We start from the raw sequence: 19,341 nt of genomic DNA, 5'->3' as shown, positions 1-19,341 counted from the left end.
AAAAAAAAAAAAAAAAAAAAAAAAAAAAATAGAGGCGAAGAAACTCCATTCCAGTAGATGGGGGTAATGCACATCAATAAGTTGCTTGCCAATCGCCATAAAAAATAAAAAATAAAAAATAAAAAAAAAAGAAGAAGAAGAAGAACAATAACAGAGGCTAAAGTGGTCTGTGCACTGATTGGTCACATCAGTGGCGCGAGCAGGTCGTTTCGTGGTAAGCGGCAGCAAAGCTGATTGGCCGCTAGTGTCACGTGGGGTTACGGCTATTGGTCAATTTACAGGATATATCCGTGAAATGAGTTAGCGCGCAGCATTCAAAGTTTTCACTCCATTCAGCTCTTGTTAGAAACAACAGGAAGAGTTATACCCGTATTTTATTTTATATTTATTGTAATTTATTATAAAGCGTGCTTTTAAATCAAAATGGACTTCTTAGATTCGCCGGTTTGTCCGATAAAGCTGCAGAACTCACCAAGGAGATCCCGGGGACAGATTCAGGTCGGTAGCCTCTGGATAAAACCGTAAAATTCATCATAAACAGGGTATAAAACTCACTGTAAATTTAAAAGGTAAACACGACTTCCTATTTGTAAGTAAACTTTTCACATTTTCCTGTTTTTAGATAATATTTGGGCCGATGTTTTCGGGCAAAAGGTGAGTTATTCTTCCCTAGTTTTTACCTGTAACTGCTTTAAATTGCTTTAATTGATGTATTCTATTGGTTTTAGCCATTATTGGTGTTCACAGTGAAGCTTAAACATGGTCAGAGCTGCCATTTCGGAGATGATACCTCATATCCCGCCAATTCTGCATTGTTTGTCCAACTCTGATACTTTTACATCATTCTTTTGTGAAGCACACAGTTGTTGCTTCTTTCAATTTTATGCCAAATAAGTGTTTTTCCTGTTTTTAGGGTCATTAGTTTTTTTTTAAAGTTTAGTTAAGTTACATGCTTCACACAATGAACCACAACCAATGAAATCTCAAGACAATTTAGTCCAAATTCAACTCGGTTTATAAATATCCATATCCAGACACAGTACACTTCTATATCTATTACAGTAGATCCACTGTCCTTTGCAGATTGCTTGTGTTGCATGATCATGTGAGTGAGATTCCCTGGTAGTAATAGAATGGGATTGCTATGTGTGAAATAAGAGCTCAATAAGATTATTGATTGTTTATTTTGATCATTATTTTGCAGCACTGAGCTGATGAGGAGAGTTCGCCGTTTTCAGGTGGCCCAGTACAAATGTCTGCTGGTTAAATATGCCAAAGACATCCGGTATTCTGACTCTGGTGTTGCCACACATGACAAGTAAGCTTCATAATTCTAATTCAATACTGGAGGCTATCCATGCTTCAACTCACGCCCAGTACTTTTTGTCACATCTAGTAAAAAGGGTATTGAATGTTATTTTAAAAAGGCTGAGATGAAAGCATCAGTCTTGTAGTTTAACATTCAAAAATCACTGGCTGCCTATGAAAATAGTTTGGCAGGAAATGGGTCTGAGCTGAAACAATGAGCAAAAGCTGACCTCTGGTGGATGTTCCTGTAGTTACTGAGTACCTTTTGAAGTTTTGAATAAATATGCTTGTTTTTAGATAACATTAATATTTTTAAAAATATACTATAGCGTAACCCACTTTACGAAGCAAACCAAATCCAGTGACTAATCAGACCATCTCTGGTCAATACCAATATTTAGATTTCCTTGACGTACTTTGTTAGAGGTATAAGTCTTGAAATCAACAAAAAAATTAAAGGACTGTAACTTTTATGCATGAATATATCCCTAAACTTTACCTGTTGAAGAACAGATTAGGGCTTCAAAAATTAATCAGATTAATCGTGATTAATTGATCAATGAAATGATCATCAAATCATTTAGTAATGGATTAAATCTTAATTGCAGGTTAGACTGCCTTTAGCTGTCAGAGCAACCCATTTAATTATACCAAAACTGTTAGAATATATATAAACATTTTGCATTTAAGATTGAAAAAAAAAAAAATGCTTTCGCTTGTCAATATGCTCTATCCAGACCTCAAGTGCAAAATTTCTAGTTTCACCTGGTTAAATTTAGTAAAAGATCTTCCTTAAGGAACCTTTTGCTATCGAATTATTAATCAAAAAAATAATCGACAGATTAATCAATTTGCAAAATAAACGTTAGTTGCAGCCCTAGATGAAATTAATAAAAGGACATGCTGATGGTTGGTTGAAAAAAATAAAATAAATAAAATGTAAATTTCTGCCGATCTCGTTGCTGCATCTGTATTTAAAACTGGCAAAGTAAACAGAATGAATGAATAGCAAACAATCCGCACCAAATAACCCCTGGACTGCATGAACATCTCAATATTATCAGGTTAAAAAGGAAACATTACAATCCCCCAGTACATTAATGTCAAAATATCCCTTAGTTCACTACATTTTTCTTTGCATCTGTTGTTTTAGAAACACCATGGAGGCTGTGCCGGCCACCTGTCTGGGAGATGTTAGAGCTGCAGCGCTGCAAGCCTGCGTCATCGGAATCGATGAAGGACAGTTTGTAAGTTTGTGCGCAAATTACCTCTTTTGCTCCTTTGTTCAAATCGCCAAAACCTTTTGAAAGATGGCTGACTTGGGAAAAAAGAATACCGTTGCACTGACACAGATGTACTTTTTATAGCAAGAAAACCAAACAGCATAGACGGTTAACAGCAATAACTTAATCTGGGCAGGAAAATGCAACTGAATATCGCACCACTGAGCCTTGAGACCTTTCAATGGACAGCAATATTTGGCTTATTGTTTCTCAAAGTTACATTTGTCACCTTTATGATTGACATTTCTCATATATGAGGCAAACCCTCTGTAACTAATCTGATCTGTCTCCTCCATCTAGTTTCCTGACACGGTGGAGTTTTGTGAGGAGATGGCCAATTTAGGGAAGACGGTCATTGTAGCTGCCTTGGATGGAACCTTCCAGAGGAAGGTGGGTGTCTCATACTGAGCAGCACTGTGAGGAAAAGATGTCATAAGACCTTCAACACAATGAACACATTATCCAAGGAAAACCCAAACAATCAGCAGGAACAGCCAGTGTTTCAGTGCGCTCATTTTCTACACACAATAGCCTTGATTTTTGTGATTTTATGTAATTAAGTCAACATTCCTCTGGTGCTATGTAACGTTACTTCCTCTGCTTTTCAGTATCCCTGTTTTCCTGGCCTGTTTTCTGTTTTTATTTACGTAAGAGGGTCAGATCACATCAGAGCTAATTTTTCTTTTCTTTTTTTTTCCAGTTTCATATTTATCAAGTCATCTTAAACAAATAATCCTTAGATTTATTTAAAGCACAGCTTACTACGATAATGATTAATAATTGAACCTTACTGATCTCACATTGGAGAAATTTATCTCTGCATTTAACCCATCCCCTTGGGGAGCAGTGGGCTGCCATTGTGCGGCGCCCAGGGAGCATTGTGGGGTTAAGGGTCTTGCTCAGAGACGCAGAGTGGCAGACTGTGGGAGTGGGGCCCGAACTCACAACCTCAGAATTCCAAGCTCTTTGCCCTAACCAGTAGGCTGCCAAAGAAAACAAATTTGTGGCCGTACCTCATTAACATCTTTTTGTTTTATGAAGCATGATATATAAATATAGGACTGCACTCCTTTAAATCTGCCAGATTTTAACAGGACAATCAATAAATAAATAAAATAAAATGCTAAAATAACATTGACTGATCAACAGTCACTCAATATTATGCTTACTAAAGAGTCTCCCAAAAAGTATGGAGAACAAAAGACTTCTTTCAACCAGTTGAAATTTTTATAGGTAAATCAAACTTTCAAATGAACACAAAAATAAACAAGTGTGTATATACACACTTTTTAAATTGTGTAAAATATATATTCACTCAGTCCGCCGTACGACTTGACCACAAACCAGTGAATGTTGCAAGAAACTCCAGTTTTTAGCTCTGCTGCAACTCTTTCTACATTTTTGTTTTTATAGCTCGGCTATGGTAACCTGGCTGAAATACGTGCACGAAGAGATTAAATATTGCTTATCCATCGTGCTAACCAAAGCCGTAAACCCAGGCGTGGTCACTATACTTAAATGGCATTATGTATTTCGCTATAAACTTCGTTATTTCAGTGTGCAATTTCAAATTTTGTTAATTGATTTGAATAGAATTCAACTGACTAGAGACCCTGCTAGTCATGCAGCTGTCATACATGGTTTTGCAATGTTTTTTTTTTTTTTTAAAGTCTTGATAAAAGTTTGTTGTGTTACCTCGTGAGGTAGCAACAGTAGCAATGAATTAATTGCACAACACCTGACGTAGCGCAGCATCGTCTTTTTTTCTTTTTTTTTTACCCAAAATAATTCCATACAAGTGATATACTGCTCCTCTTCGATACCAGACCCTCAGTTGTGTCAGTTTTTGCCCAGCCTAAGGGCCAGTGTTCAACAGGTTATGCACAGTAACCTGTAACCGAGTATTGATTCTTCCTCTATGCTCTTCTGAGAGCGAGACACCCCCCACAGCATGTGACCCTTGTGGTTAGATAATCTTGTTTATCATATCGCGATATTATTGCAAATCAATTATTTCATTCAGCCCTAGCACTGGGTTGGAGAACTTTCAATAGGAATGCAAAATTGAACAAAGGATTTCCCAATAAAGTAGCTCTGATAATAGCTTCATCCAAGAATGAAACACTCTGAGAAAGGGAGACTTTTAATGGTTAACCTGTAGAAGTGCATGAATTTGATGTGACTACACAACCATCGAGGAAGGATTATTTTCTGTTTGAAATAAACTCATAGACCACATATAGGTATTGACAGAAATGTTAACAATCATAATGGTAGTAGTTATAGTCAGAAGTTCTGCGTTCACATCAGGAATTATTTCTAAAATGTAAACTTGAACATGTCTGTTCTTCTTTCAGCCTTTCGGAAACATCCTGAACCTGGTTCCTCTGGCAGAGAGCGTGGTGAAGCTCCACGCCGTCTGCATGCAGTGTTTCAAAGAAGCTGCCTACACCAAGAGGATAGGAGCAGAGAAGGAGGTCAGGGAGCTCATACAGTTACACAAGCTGAGGTTGCGCTAAAGGAATAGGAAACAAGAAATACAATTCAATTTGCAGCCTCAGTGAACAGGTCAATTTGCATTTAAATGTCTTGCGGTCAAATGGTCCGAGAACCTCCTGGTTTCGTTAAGCTTGAGCAATACTTCCTGAGGGTTGACCTTTACTGCTTGTGCAACACCTCTCTGGAACAATAATATGTCACACATTATACATCATAAGAACAAACATTAAGTATCTTATGCATAATTATTCCAACAGGGTAGATTTCTATGGCTGTTCTGGCGTCAAGCATAAAAAAAATAAATAAAAAATAACTTTACATATATTTGTGTGGAGCTGTCAAATCATGATGAACATGATTTAAAGAAACCCTAATGTTCATCTACTAGCCAACATTTGAATGATTTTTGCATAGTTTTGGTGCATAGCTATTAAATTGAATCATCAAACTCCACTGGATTTTTGTTTCCTCTACAGGTAGAGGTAATCGGAGGTGCGGATAAGTACCAGGCGGTTTGCAGAAAGTGTTATGGAGGTCTGGTGGCTGACAAAGAGAACAGTTCCTCTTTCAGGAATGAAACTCCACAACACGTCCTGATGGCAAAACACGCTGGCTCAAACGTTCCCCGGAAACTCTTCTCCTCTCTGCAACTCTAACGAGGAAAAACAAGACTTGATAATCAGTTTGAAACATTTGTTTTCACATATTGTGTGTAGGTAGCATCTAGCTGTTTTATGTGTGATGTTTGCTTTAGTTTTTGCTATGAATTTTTATAGGGATGTGGATGTAATATAAAATGTATACTTGAAAGACACAGAGCACTTATTAATTGCTTTAAATGTAAAGAATCTTACCAACTTACAGTTTTAGAAATGGTAATATGGATACCTTTGTGTTTAGTTTTGACATTGTTCATTTTGTTTCAGGTCAGTATAATAAAAGAACTAACTTGTTCTGTTACGTCTTCAGGCATCTCTGACAGTAGGAAACTCTTGGATGTTTTACTTTTATTTTCACCTCTCCAACACAGCAAAGTAAATAGAATAATCTGCTTAAATCTTGAAGAGCCATTATACTGCAGGGAGATGCTGACTGAGCAGTCTAATGTAGGTTGGAATTTGTTTGGAGTACTTTGTATGTCTGCAAAAATGTTGATTTCCAGACTTTTTTTTTTTTTTTTTGTCCAATTGCCTTTAAGCTGTAGAGATCTGCCTCATAGTTTCTGCATTTGAAGCCCTGTCCTATAAAATACATGCTGTCATGTTTGGAATTTATCATTTAAAATACAATTAAAAGGTGGGTGGGTATGAAGCCTTGAAAAGTAACATTCTCATATCTGACAAAGAGGGAATAAAGACCCATATTGCTAAATTTTTTTTGCATTTTAGTTTTATTCTGTGGTTTCCATTTAAGGACTTGTCTAGAAGTATTTCTTAAAGTATGAGTGAAGATTTTAATGCTTTAAAATGGTGTCAGATAAGACAAACCTGGCAATTTGTCTTAAGAGAATTATAGCACATGTGCCACTGAAGAATCAGCATTTGCAAACATGACATACTGTGTTTGGCATCTGACTAAGATGATTTTAAACTGCAGGAATAGTTTGTAACATTTCTGCAGCTCTTAAGGAAATATCAAATAAAACCTTGATGTAATTCCCTACTAGTTACAACCATGCATTTTATTACCAGTAAAAGCAAATTAATCCCATCAATCGATTTATTCACCTGTGTGCTGTGTGTTTAGAGGTTAAACATTTAACAGAGGAAACAAACATCTAATGCTAAATCCTCTACATTTTTTTTTATTTTAAACCATGAATCACACAAGATGCACAACATTCATATATTTCTGAGATCACAGAACCATTTGCTTTAATTATGCAGAAAATTACAAACCCTCAGCATCATCACTTTTAGGCCTACATGATTCATGCACATTCAGGGGTGGTCGTTCAAAATGAGTAATCAAAAGCTGCTTTAAATGTCACAGTTCAACTTCATGGAAACACTTTCAGGATGTGACATGAAATGCAACTGTAATGCACAGCTGTTTACCCTCATTACCATAGAATACAACCACATTTTCAACTCACTCTACTTTGGTTCCTAAACCAGTTTCAAATTTACGATCTTTCCAATTCTGCAGAAAGTACACATTTCTGCTGCTACCAGTTATTTTCCTAATGGAAGGCTGCCATCTGAAAGAGGAACAGATACGACTGTTCACGTCTTCCTTAGTAAATCACATTACTTTGTTTTTACAGTAAATGTAAAAAGTACTTTTTCTTTTAAATCTTACGTTATGACCAAAAACTTTGGGGTATTTTAACCTGAGAGATGAAAACGTTGGCAGGGTGCTGTAGCTAATTTTATTTTATTTTATAGATAATCCTTCCTGTGTCTTTTGTCTTAAATGCCAAAATGAAGTTGCAATATAGTCTACAGTATTTTGTTCCGATTACATTTGAATTTTGCATGAAAAGTACAAACATCTATCTACAGATCTACATGTGTTTGCACAGATGACTTGAGAAAATTACCACACGCTATTCTTAGGTTAGACTTCAGCTTACACAACAAACCAAAACTGATCTAGCGTTGCCTGATCTGCCGCAGACAGAGCTGACAAACCTGTTCACCACCAGACACCAAACACATGTTCTACAAGTCTTTCTTAAGAAAACCAGAGAGATTCACACTCAGAGAGCTGTAACTGTACCATTGTAAACTGAAAATGTCAGTGTTAAACAAAGGAAAGATGGCGTCTGGCTGTGGGGGAAGAAAGCGCTCAGTGGACGGACCAGTTAAATAAGTGCTGCGTTATCTCAGAGCTCCTCCCTCTCTATCAGAAAGTTAGCTGCAAGTTTAAAGGTCAGTTTAATACATGTAAACCTTTTTTTGTAACCAACTCATATGTATGGTCAGACTGGAGGAAATGCTCCATCTTCAAGGCTTTAATTCATTTTGACAAACACATAATGACTTCTCGCAGTATTTGTCTTATACAGAATCCATGATTATGAAAAATAATTAAACATTTTCTCTACAAACCTTATCACCCATTTGGTATATGATATCACTAAAGCTTTTTGAGTAATTTAAAGAAAAAGGATCCACAAAAAACAAAATAAGTTGGCACATAACCATATTGTCTTTATAACGAGGAGAAAACATGTTGGCCTTTTCCACACCAATTGTTTCTCTTCAGGATTCACTGCTACGCTACCTTTCCCTCACACGCTCAGCCCAGCGGAGGTAAACGTTGCTTCTGCACAAAGGTCACATTGCTCAAGCCTCTTCAGTGTCTTCAGATCTGATCTTGGATCTGTTGACGTAAACAGTTCTGCTCCTTGTTTCCAACGCGTTGGCTCAGATCCTCCCAGACACTTTGAACAGTGTGTTAAATTGAATGTAAAACCACATCAATATGATAGAGCTCCATGTCTGTGCATTGCAGCTATAGGCTATTGGCCTGCAGATGATCTGGATCGCTGCATCATCCACAAGAACTCCGCCTGCTGTGTCAGTATTTGGGCGGCAGGTAACTGGTGTCTCCCTGCGGCGGGAGGTTTGAGGTGAATGGGGGCTGCTTCTGCGCTTCTGGAATGTTGCTGGGGTAGGTGTAGGTGGTGGGGGTATATGTTGTGGGGTTGTAGGAGGTAGGAGCGTAGGTGGGGGGGTAGGGGGTGTGGAGATCCGAGGGCGCCTCTGTGTAGGTAGGAATGCTGATTTCATCGACACCCCTACGGAAGCGGCCCAGGGCAAAGTAGGTTAGGATTCCCTGCCGGAGAAGAGAAAAAAAAAAAGGTGTTTAGCTTTTTATTTAAATATAATTGGGTGAGAAATCCAAGATAAAGAGTTAGATGAAGAGCCACTTTAAAGAGCAACACCCCCCCTTCCATTTGACAGTCCAATATAAGATCTGGCACTGGTCTTAAAAAAAACCCCGTGACCTGGAAGCTGACACTTTCATGTCATCATTCTGGACGAACCAGCAGGTCTTACTGTCTTAGATGTCCAACAGCCCAGACAAGTATATCATCATTTAGTCCAATTCTCTCAGGTACCAAAAAAATCTCCTGATCAATGAATTGTTAATGTCAAAACTAATCTTCTCATGTCTTCTGTTTGTGTGTGGTTTTATGTGAGCCACAAAAAAGAAACAAAACCCTGTTAGTTTGCAAGCTTTGCAATTATCTGGGCTATTTTTTAACTTGCCTTTTTATGAAATATTTAATTCCCCCCATTATGTTGAATTAAGTTCAAACTGGGGCGACGTTCATACAGCAGAACACGTATGCTCAATTTAGATTTTTTTTCTTTCTTTAATTTTTTGTGTGTTGCGCTATAAACTGCAATTAAATGTGACTGCTATTAGACCCAGTTCAGGGCACCAAAGTGACTGTAGACATTACACAGCAGCGCACTGTTCAAAGATGTGCAGATTTTTCTTTGATTACCAGGGAGGCTAAACCTCCCTTGTAAAATTAATAAAATAACTGGTCAAATATGCATTGTTAAACTTCATACATGTATTCATTGAACTGCATTAAATGTGTGTTAAAAAGCACTTGATTTGATGAGTTTGTTGTACATTAATCAGCTGTTAAGCCTGCTCTTGAACGCAACCTGCCCTCCGCTCTGGAGCAGGATGCTGCCTATCAGTCTGGCTGAATCCCAAAATGCCCCCTAAGCACTAACCCATAACTATCAAGTGTCACCCCCAATGAAGTCACACTCACAGCTGTGGAGGGCGCCTGGATTGTAGGGGGAGGGTATAAACAACAATGGGACGGCCTCTTCCCTCAGACGGAAAAGGAAAGCTGTTATTGCTATGACAACCACATGTGCGCTGTTGTAGCTAGTTTGTCATTACATCCCCTGCAAAATTTCACCAAGTCTGCACAGAAGCAGACTCTGTATTTAACTGATTGAAATTGGGCTGCTCAGATTGGAGTGAAAAAGTCTGATGTGAGTTCCTTATGGGGAAAAAGATCAGATTTAGATCACGTTTGCAGTCTGTTTGCAGTCATTACATTTCGCAAAGCTAAGGAAAACTTTAGGAAGCAGGACAACTTTTTTCTGAAACTTTTCTGTGAACAAGGTCAATTGACCAGCAATAAATGGTGTAAATTTTGTTCCATTGCTGACGCAAGCAAAGAACACTTTTAGTTAATAGAAATTTCAGAAGAAAAAAAGAAAAATGCACTTCTGAAAAAAAACCTAAGGTTTTTTTTTTTTATTTTATTCTTCTAAAGTTTTTTTTTGTCATAACTCATTTCTTCAAAATTCTCTTTGATGTACAGGGACTAACATTTTGATTGGTTAATCTGAGTGTCAACAGTGTTTATAGACTTGGAGAAAGGAGCATGTCATCTGTAAAACACAACTTGTAAAGAATGCAGTTCGTTAAGCCTAACCTGAAAAGCAGGAATTTAGAAAAAATAAAACATTTTTTGAAAAAAAAAAAAAAAATAGTATTTGAAAAAAATTTCAATCATAAAAAAACATTTACTCTCAAAACTATGTTTTACATAAGATTTTTTTTAATGCTTCTGTGCTATATTGCATTAATTATGCAGAAAATTACAAATCCTTAGCATCCTCACTTTTAGGCCAACATGTTTCCATATAGAGATCAAAGTGTTTACTTGCTTACCTGTCTGCACTTTTGACATGACTCCAAGGACAAAGATCTGTGTTATTATTTCAAACCCGTCCATTTGCTATTCAGAGGGAGACTTTTCCAAAAGTGTCTAAAGCTGGAAGCAGTATTTAACCCCAGGCCTTCTACAGGCCCTGAGCTATTCGCAGCAAGGAAAGAAAAGTTCACAGCACATATCATATTCATATTCATCCATTTTGAAGAGTTTTAACTACCCGAATTAGGGCTGCATCTAAGGATTATTTTTTCAAATCAATCTGTTGATTATTTTTTAAATTCATCAATTAATAACTGGATAGCCAAAGGTTCCTTAAAGAAGTTTTTTTACTAAATGAAACCAGGTGAAAATAAAACATTTCCACTTGAGGAGTTCAGGATAGAGCATATTGACAGAAGAAACAATTTTTTAAATCTTAAATCCAAAATGTTTAAACATTTTTTTTTTTTTTTTTTACAATTTTGGTATAATTACTGCTCTGTTGGTTACACTGTCAGCTGAAGGCATGTTTTAGAGTCTCTATACTCCAGGTAACGCTTCATGGATTCTAAATTAGTTGACAATCATTTCAATAATCGATTTATCTGATTAGTTGTCTCAGCCCTGATCTGAAAGACTGAAAGACTGAGTCAAATCAGAAATCATTGCCAATAGTAATGTCACGTTTTCTCGATGAGTTGAGGATTTTTGAGGACCTAAAATATTGAGTTGTTGTTGCCAAACAGGCTAGATAAAAACAAAAAAAAAGAACATATCCAGAGGCAGGCTGGACTCCACCTGCTTTACACATTTGATTTTTCTACAAACAGAGGAAGTTTAGCACCATTGTTATCCTCCACAGGAGTGAGCAGTGAGGTCATAAAGCGGCACCAGCAGAGCAGCTAGACCTCACACTCACTGTTGGGAGAGAAGTGAACAGCAATGTCGAATAGGAGAAAACAACTGATTGCATTTTATGATTTAATCACAAAAACACACTTTTATACAAGAAAGACAAGAATTGGAATGTTTTTCCTGAGCAAATTGTTATAAAAAGAGCCAAAGTGGCACAATATTCAAAACTCCCTGCAATTACGGACTCTTATTCCGCTGCAGCATTTGAAATCACTATTACAAAAACGCTTGCACAGAGAATTGTTACTGTTATTCTAGAGTCTAGTTTATGATTGATTTTATTATGTTGTTTTATGTGTTTTTATATGTCTTATTGTACTGCTGCCTCTTGGCCAGGTATTTTATCTCAAGGGACTTCCTGGTAAAATAAAGGTTAAATAAAAATAAAATAAAAATAAAAGTGAGGGATTAATTTAAAACTGCCAACATTGTTATTATCTTTTCTTTCCAGTCAGTGAACACATAAACTGTAAATGGTATCCAGTCACTAAAGAACAACCATTAGTAAAGAAGATGTTACTGCTGAAGAATATTAGCTGTTAAAAGTATGGCAAGACAGATAGTCTTGACAGAAAAAGCTGGAGTTGGTTATACGGCTTCACAAATGGAAACTGCTGTTTTACAATGGCTGGGCATGCTACCAATAAAAGAGGCTAAAATGCATACAGATGCAAACCTTTTAATAGTTTATTCTAATTGCTTCTATTATAAATTATAACCGGTCACAGCTAGATAAAATATATTTGAAATAATCAAATTTCAAATCTTCTTAAATTACAATTCTTATTAAAGAAAACAGAAATGACTAAATAGTGAATATCCATGGCAAAGAGCCAAAGAACCTATGCTATCCAAGCATAGTGATAGAAATCCTAATGTGAAGGCATAGCTTGTTTTATAATCTTAGGAAAATGAAGGCATATTTTCAGTAATTTGATAATTGTTTATACCAATATCTGCAGTGTTTTCCTCCTCTCTTAGTCATCATACACATGGCAAGATGTTTTTGCTAACTCATGCTTAAAGCCTGAGGAACTGTCAAGAGAACTATATAGCGGCCTTTGTGCTCACCCATGTGGCGATGGAGAAGAACGAGAAGGCAATGGTGGCACGCGCTGCGTCCTCTGGGATCGCCCTGACATCATGAGTGCGAGCCCACTGGCTGGCCAGCACGCAGAAACACACAAACCACAGGAAAGTCCACACCCCTGGAAAACACAGCGGGGGGTGCAGAAATGGTCAATAACTTTCTAAATTACAAACTCAGCTGCAAACTTTGAGATGAACTGAAAACATAGCCGACCGCTGCACAGAAACAACAGTTAAAAGTGCAGCTATCGCTCAACTGAGCACAGCCTGTTGTTTCTGTCCCAACTAACACTTCGTTGTTCGCCTGAAGAATGGCCGATTGTGAAGTGTGTAGTGTGCAGCTGATAACAGTTTATTCAGATTCAGATTCTGTAGGGTCATCCACCCACCCCTCCCTGTAGCTCAGTCAGTACAAAGTTATGCAGTGATTAAGACATTATTACATTCAGGGTAACAGCCAGCGGCATGATGTCGATGAAATATGTGTGAGGGTCATATTTTCATATTCATCAATCATTAATATTACAGTCACTACTACAGAAACACAAACAACTGGTTAGTGACTTTAGGTCCATGTACTTTTTGCATGTTATTTTGATGAATTATAGACATGAAAAAAATACAACTAATTCCTGAATATTTGCCTCAATTTTATTCACTTACGAATTATTTATTGGAGATTTTATATTACCCTCTATTTAAATGGATTCTCTTTCAGATCCCCGTTCAAACTTTTTGACATTCACTACTTATCATCTCTTATCAAACCCAAACTGCTTAGATCTACACCCTGTTGGTGTACTCTTATTTAACATTTCCTAAAAACAGGCATGTCAGAGCAAGTCCCTAAAGGTGGGTATGAATTACAGATCAGTACTTAATGGCTCATGGCAAATTACTACTTTTTACACCAGAAAGACTTGGGTAAAACCAACAAACTGCATAACTCTGCGGACATTTTAATTTAATGATGTGCAGAAATCCAACTGAAATATGTATGCATGTTCAGTCTATCTTAAAGTTACTCATTATCCTAACCTACCATCAGCAAGGGACAGGAAATCTAATCTGTAATAAAAAATATGCAAGATAAAGATAAGGCATGTTTATTCTTAGTCATCCAAGACCTAAAACCCTTAATGAGGCAACATACAACAGTTGTAAGATTTGAACAACATATAAACTTAATTTGAGATTTGTTCAATTATTTTGCAGGTCAATTTACAGCACTTTGTGAAAATGCTGCTGGATCAGTGATGCTGATCTGGAGCTGGCTGGTTCAATGGTGCAAAATCTACATCTACAACTATCAGTTAAAAAGACACCAGAATTAGGTTCCACGTGGATTTAAAAATCAAATATGTCTATTGTAATTTTTTTCTATATTTATACTTGATCAATAGTTTTAAAGTCAGTCCTAAAATAAGCCCAGGTCCACAGTTGTAAATGAGTTCACTGATTACCTGAGAATCCAAGGTCTGCCATGACGGTGTACTTCCTCTCCTGAGCGTTGCTCATGAAGGGCACGTAAACATCCAGCAGGAGGAAGGCTATGCAGGCCAGGAAGGCGATCACCCCGATACCCACAGCATACTGACATGCAGAGTTGCTTTGGTTGAAGACGCATTTGACATCAGCGCTGGTGAAAGAGTTGACGTACCCCTCTGTGGTGATGCAGGCAAACACAACCAGGGCAAAAATCTACAAGGACATAAGGGAAAGAACAGAGCTGCTGTGAGGAACACTAGGTACACTTAGTATACAACAACTGAGTGACAGTTTTAAAGTAAAGATAAACATTTATATATTTCTTTAGCCTTCAGACAGGCCTTTGGTTTACCTAATGGAACCATTCAAAAGAAAATCTCTAAAAAAAGAAAAAGTAATAAATTCAACTTCTTTTCTTCTAAAGTTGGTGAAATAACTTTTTGTCTCATTGGAGCAGGGCTGCCAACTTTTCACCAAACCTTGGGGTGAGATTTTGAAATAGTTTGATAGACAGGCAACCCTGTCAGGGTTAGATGAGGACAGGCGCAGCAATATATTGGCGGAGAAATTAACTGAAATAAGTGGCAAAATGTGGAATTTTTTTTCTAAATGTTACCGATTAACGAAAAGTGGGCTGTAGTTATGTGGAACATTTTCTCACAATATACATTATTTTCTACATTCTGGTGATTTTTAGAGAATTAAAGTAAACCAGAATGTGCACTATGAAAATACTTGCATCTTAAATATACTTTAAACTAAGAATTTCACAACTTTGTTCATTAATTATTCTCTGCAGTTCAAGTAAATGAAACAATGGGGAACTAATAAGCTATTACGGGATTACTGGCACTGATGCAGGAACCAGTGCAATCAAAACCTATGCAAACTACACTGTGTATGAATATTTGGAAATAGTCTAAGGATTAAAAAAAAAGTTATTATCTAATTAGTTGTTGTTGTTTTTTTTCAATTGACAAAACAGCTAAACAATTCAGACCTTCTAGGAGGCTGTAGATTAAATAAAAACTCACCATGACACAAGACAGCACATCTCTGGATGTTTCATTAGGAAAATGTGATGGAAATTACGTTTTTAAACATATTCAATGTACCACAATAAAGATAAATGAATATGATAAGTAATAATATAAGAAGAACATCTCTATGGTTTCTCCTCTATTAATCCGGGATAACTGAGGTGTTCTGCACATCCTCTCTGAATGTGGTTGGTCTTTTCTTTGGTGGCTGATCTTTTGAAAAATAAAATGCAAAGGTTCTTTTTCTTTTTGTGGAGATTCTATAGGTTTGAGAGGCAAACCTGAAAGCTTTAAGAATTAAAATATTTGTGTTGGTTTAATTACTCCTAAATTCCAACTGGAGATTATTCAACTAGACTGAGTTGAGTTTTAATGTCTGTCATTTTTCAGTGTGAGAAATTGGGAATATGGAGCGAGAGTGTGTGAAAACACTGAGATGGGTGAGTCTCACTCCCAATGGGTGAGAGTTGACAGCCCAGTTGGAGGCAGGGCTATGAAAGCAACTTTTATTTGGTCGCCACAGTTTGATAAGAAATTAACAAGATTGACCTGCATCATAAATCCATAAATGATACGACAAAATAAATAGGTGGCTTCTCTGATTGCCTCGTGGCTGTGGTGGCCTGCTCTGCGCTCTGATTACTTGCTCTCACCATGTGACCTTGTTCTGAGTGCAGCTGCCTGCCATGTGATTCCTGAGATGCCACCAGCTCCCTCCACAACACTCATAAAGAGAGCTGAGGGGGAAAGCAGAAGAGGGGGCTGTTGAACTTGTGTAAAGGGTTGTAGCCCTGTTGGTGTGACAACACCAAACAGAAACATGCAGAGGAGAAGAGAATGCACATGGAGCTAAAATAAAGGTTTAGGTAGAAGTCCACGGTTCATGAGAGGAAAGAGACTAAATATATGGGAAATTTCCCAGCAGCTTGGGACCGCAGCTTCTTTAGAACGCCTTCCTCTTTAATTATATCCTTGCAGCTTTTCTAATCTTAAAATATTCCAGCTAAACAGGTTTGCACCTTTTTGAAACTTACAAATAATACTGACTGGGTTATCATTTGTTTTGTTTTTTTTCTTTCCCCATTTCCCCATACTGATGCAGCAGTCATTTGTTTAAGATTAGAAAATTCCTTACTTCAAATCTTAGGTAAAATTATTAAAATGAGAGCCACATATGGTTGAAAACGATACAGCTTCACAGAGCGCTAACATTTAAACAGTAGTTTAGTACAGTATTAGGGAAACTTTTTTAGTATCTGTTTCACTGCAGGTCTCCCTTATCACTGGGATGAAAGACTACCTGACAAACAGGTAGTCTTTCTTTTTGCTATGTGCACTTCATAAAATGAAAACAATTTGGTCAACTATCAGACTGTCGTACCACTACAACATCTTTAGTCAGAGGCTTCTCTAGATTTGCTGAAAGACAGACAGCAGCTGGAGAGCCTTCCTGCCAACAGCTTCTACAAAAACCGGGGAAGAAACTCCTATAATTTGAGTTATAACATTTCATTTCCCTTTGGGTTTAGAAAGTATTTTTAATTGAATGTGATGTTTGTGATGATGCAAAAGGATCATCTCCAACACCACCAGCCTGAAGCATTGATGCAATCAGGAATGATCCAAGTTGTTTTGGCTTGTTCTGACTCTACAAACTGAATGGTGCAGCTAAAATCAAGACTCAATGAGTTTCTCAACATTTCCCCCATATGTTATTGGTGACACAGTGCAAATTATACCCTTAGGTTCTGCTCTCAGCTGACCGGAGTTACATTTTACATGGTCGGCTGCTGCTACAAGGTTTGTATGTTGTTTAAAACATAATTGTAAAAATAAGGGGTTAATTATTTCAGCAAGCTAGAAACCTACAATACAGTTTTCAAAATGTGTCAAAAATAAATGTTGTTTGCTAAAAAAATAGAAGTGCAAATTGTGGCCCATGCTACTTGCTGCCATGGCTAACATAATTAAAAACGATGCAACAAAACAATAAATACCAGGAGCTAAATTTTGTCACAAATAATCAAAAAATGCCTGAAAGAAATACATGCAGCTCAATATGATTTATATTTTTTTAATTAAAGGGTCAAGAGTGGATTTTTGGATTTGGATATAAAGAAGCAAGTTGAAAAACGCTGCAGTATTTAGACTGAAAATGCCTGCAGTAAGTATTTTCTTTACTTCCTTTAGTAAAGCACATTGCCTAATGTTAAAATCAACTGTAAGAAAATTTATAGGAAACAAATGCTGTCAGTGTTTCATCAATGTCAATAAACTTTGGATTTGATTGAGACAAATCTATACAAGGTAAGGCATCTTTGCATGTCATGTACAAAGACTGACCTTCTGCCTACTTTCCCTTAATCCCAGAATAAATGAGACCCGTCATGGGACCTGGAGGTATGATTGCAGAACATACAAGTTTAAAATAAGATTTCAAACCCCAGATATAGACTCTGATCTGAATTAAATGAATTTCAGATGGGTTTTTACACAGCTACAGCAGTGATGCACCACATTTAGGGGGAGTTCAGTAGCTGACCAAGAGTAACAGAAAGGGGTCAGCTGGTGGGGAGAGGTATCACCTTACCTGCCTGTTCAGAGCCCCTATTTACCAGCAACACACTCCTCTTCTCTCTCTCTTTCACACACACACACACACACACACACACACACACACACACACACACACACACACACACACACACACACCAATACACAATCAGTTTTTCCAAAGCAAATGAATAACAATCCCAGGGGCAGGCAGCTCTCATCTAATGGAAGGAATATTCCCCTTTATCTGCTTTGAAAGAAGTACTTTGTCTAATCTCAGGCACCAGGAGGACTTTGCTCCTCAGGAATATCTCAGAAAATGTGAAGATTATATTCCACCAGGACTCAAATCAAGAACGGAGAAAGTGAAACCTTCACGGTCATATATCTAGGGCCAACACACAACTGTTTGACAACAGCGACGTCAGCCTCTGCTCTAACCTAACCCTTATGTGACACGGAGCAGCAAGCTTTAACCACATGCTGCACGCCTCCTTTTTAAAAAAAAAAAAATGAAATTTTACTGATAGTTTGCATCCTAATACCAGCCTTTTCTATTTGGTGTTTAAACTATTTTCATGACAACAAATGAAAACCTGGAACATGATGCATACTGAAATACTTATCTAATATAACCTGTATGGGCTGGGCACCAAGTTTGGCTCTAGCCCAGGAGGCCCTAACCTCCTGAATCAGGCCCTGCATGCACAGTAGATAGAAACTATCTTGCTAAGACTTTAAGGAATTTCTGATAAAAAGACAAAAGCAGACCATGTGATCATTGTAGAAAAACTACCAACTGAACATGATTTCATGGTATTCAAACTAACATTGCATAACATATAAACACTGTAGAGTTAAGGTCAGTTTATTGGACATTTTTGCTTCTTTTGGCCTCAGTGTTTATCTGTCACCAAACAGCTGCAAGAAACACGACACCTGCTGGAGACGCAACAACTTTAAGTTTATAGAGTTTGTTTTTAATGAAACCTAGTAGCCTATTCTTGCTCTATCAGACCACCTGACTCATTTGAAACCTAAGCTACTCCAACCAGCGCACTAACTCACCCAGCTGAGGAGCCGCACGATGGTTTGCGGCTGTCGGACAAACTTGTAGAAGTCAAAACCTCCTCCAGCGAGAGCAACTCCGTATGCACTTGCGCCTCCTGTCTCCGCCATGTCTGACCCTTGGGGAAGAGAGGACAGCCTGTGGGCTTTAGCTGAGCTTCAAAGTAGAAAAGTGCTGCGACCTCCAGTGAGCGTTTCCCTGAAGTGACAGCCGCGCAGAGAGGAGGGCAGACGCGCACAGAGGGGCGGAGCTGTCAGAAGGACACTGCTGTCAGGCTCAAAGGAGGCTTTCAGCGCCAACCAACCAAGTTTCTGAAAATACACCAGGCGCATCGACCAAAACCTCCTTCAGTGGTGGGAGAAGTAGGCTACTAAATATCAGTACTTGAGTCAGAGTATTGATACTCTCAGGGGCGGTTCTAGACAGGGGCCAGTGCCCCTGTAGATCATGTTA

At 37.7% G+C, this 19,341-nt stretch overlaps 2 protein-coding genes across 2 annotated transcripts; one reads left to right on the top strand and one right to left on the bottom strand.

Moving 5' to 3' along the window:
- Positions 1-271: 271 nt before the first annotated feature.
- Positions 272-6,529, top strand: tk1 (thymidine kinase 1, soluble). Its single transcript, XM_015384337.1, has 7 exons — positions 272-498; positions 623-654; positions 1,205-1,318; positions 2,462-2,555; positions 2,892-2,981; positions 4,949-5,068; positions 5,567-6,529. Exons 1-7 carry the CDS (start codon positions 424-426, stop codon positions 5,744-5,746), a joined length of 705 nt encoding a protein of 234 aa, XP_015239823.1. The 5' UTR covers positions 272-423; the 3' UTR covers positions 5,747-6,529.
- A 275-nt stretch (positions 6,530-6,804) lies between these two features.
- Positions 6,805-19,134, bottom strand: LOC107090770 (synaptogyrin-2-like). Its single transcript, XM_015384336.1, has 4 exons — positions 18,888-19,134; positions 14,202-14,439; positions 12,721-12,857; positions 6,805-8,873 (listed from the first exon to the last, which is right to left on the bottom strand). The coding sequence occupies exons 1-4, from the start codon at positions 18,996-18,998 to the stop codon at positions 8,616-8,618; spliced, it is 744 nt and encodes a 247-aa protein (XP_015239822.1). The 5' UTR covers positions 18,999-19,134; the 3' UTR covers positions 6,805-8,615.
- Positions 19,135-19,341: the final 207 nt, after the last annotated feature.

Source organism: Cyprinodon variegatus, unplaced genomic scaffold (genome assembly GCF_000732505.1).
Source record: "Cyprinodon variegatus isolate N-32 unplaced genomic scaffold, C_variegatus-1.0 Scaffold310, whole genome shotgun sequence".
Taxonomy (NCBI): domain Eukaryota; kingdom Metazoa; phylum Chordata; class Actinopteri; order Cyprinodontiformes; family Cyprinodontidae; genus Cyprinodon; species Cyprinodon variegatus.
Note: the sequence above shows the minus strand (reverse complement) of the source record. Positions and strands in the feature narration are given on the sequence as shown.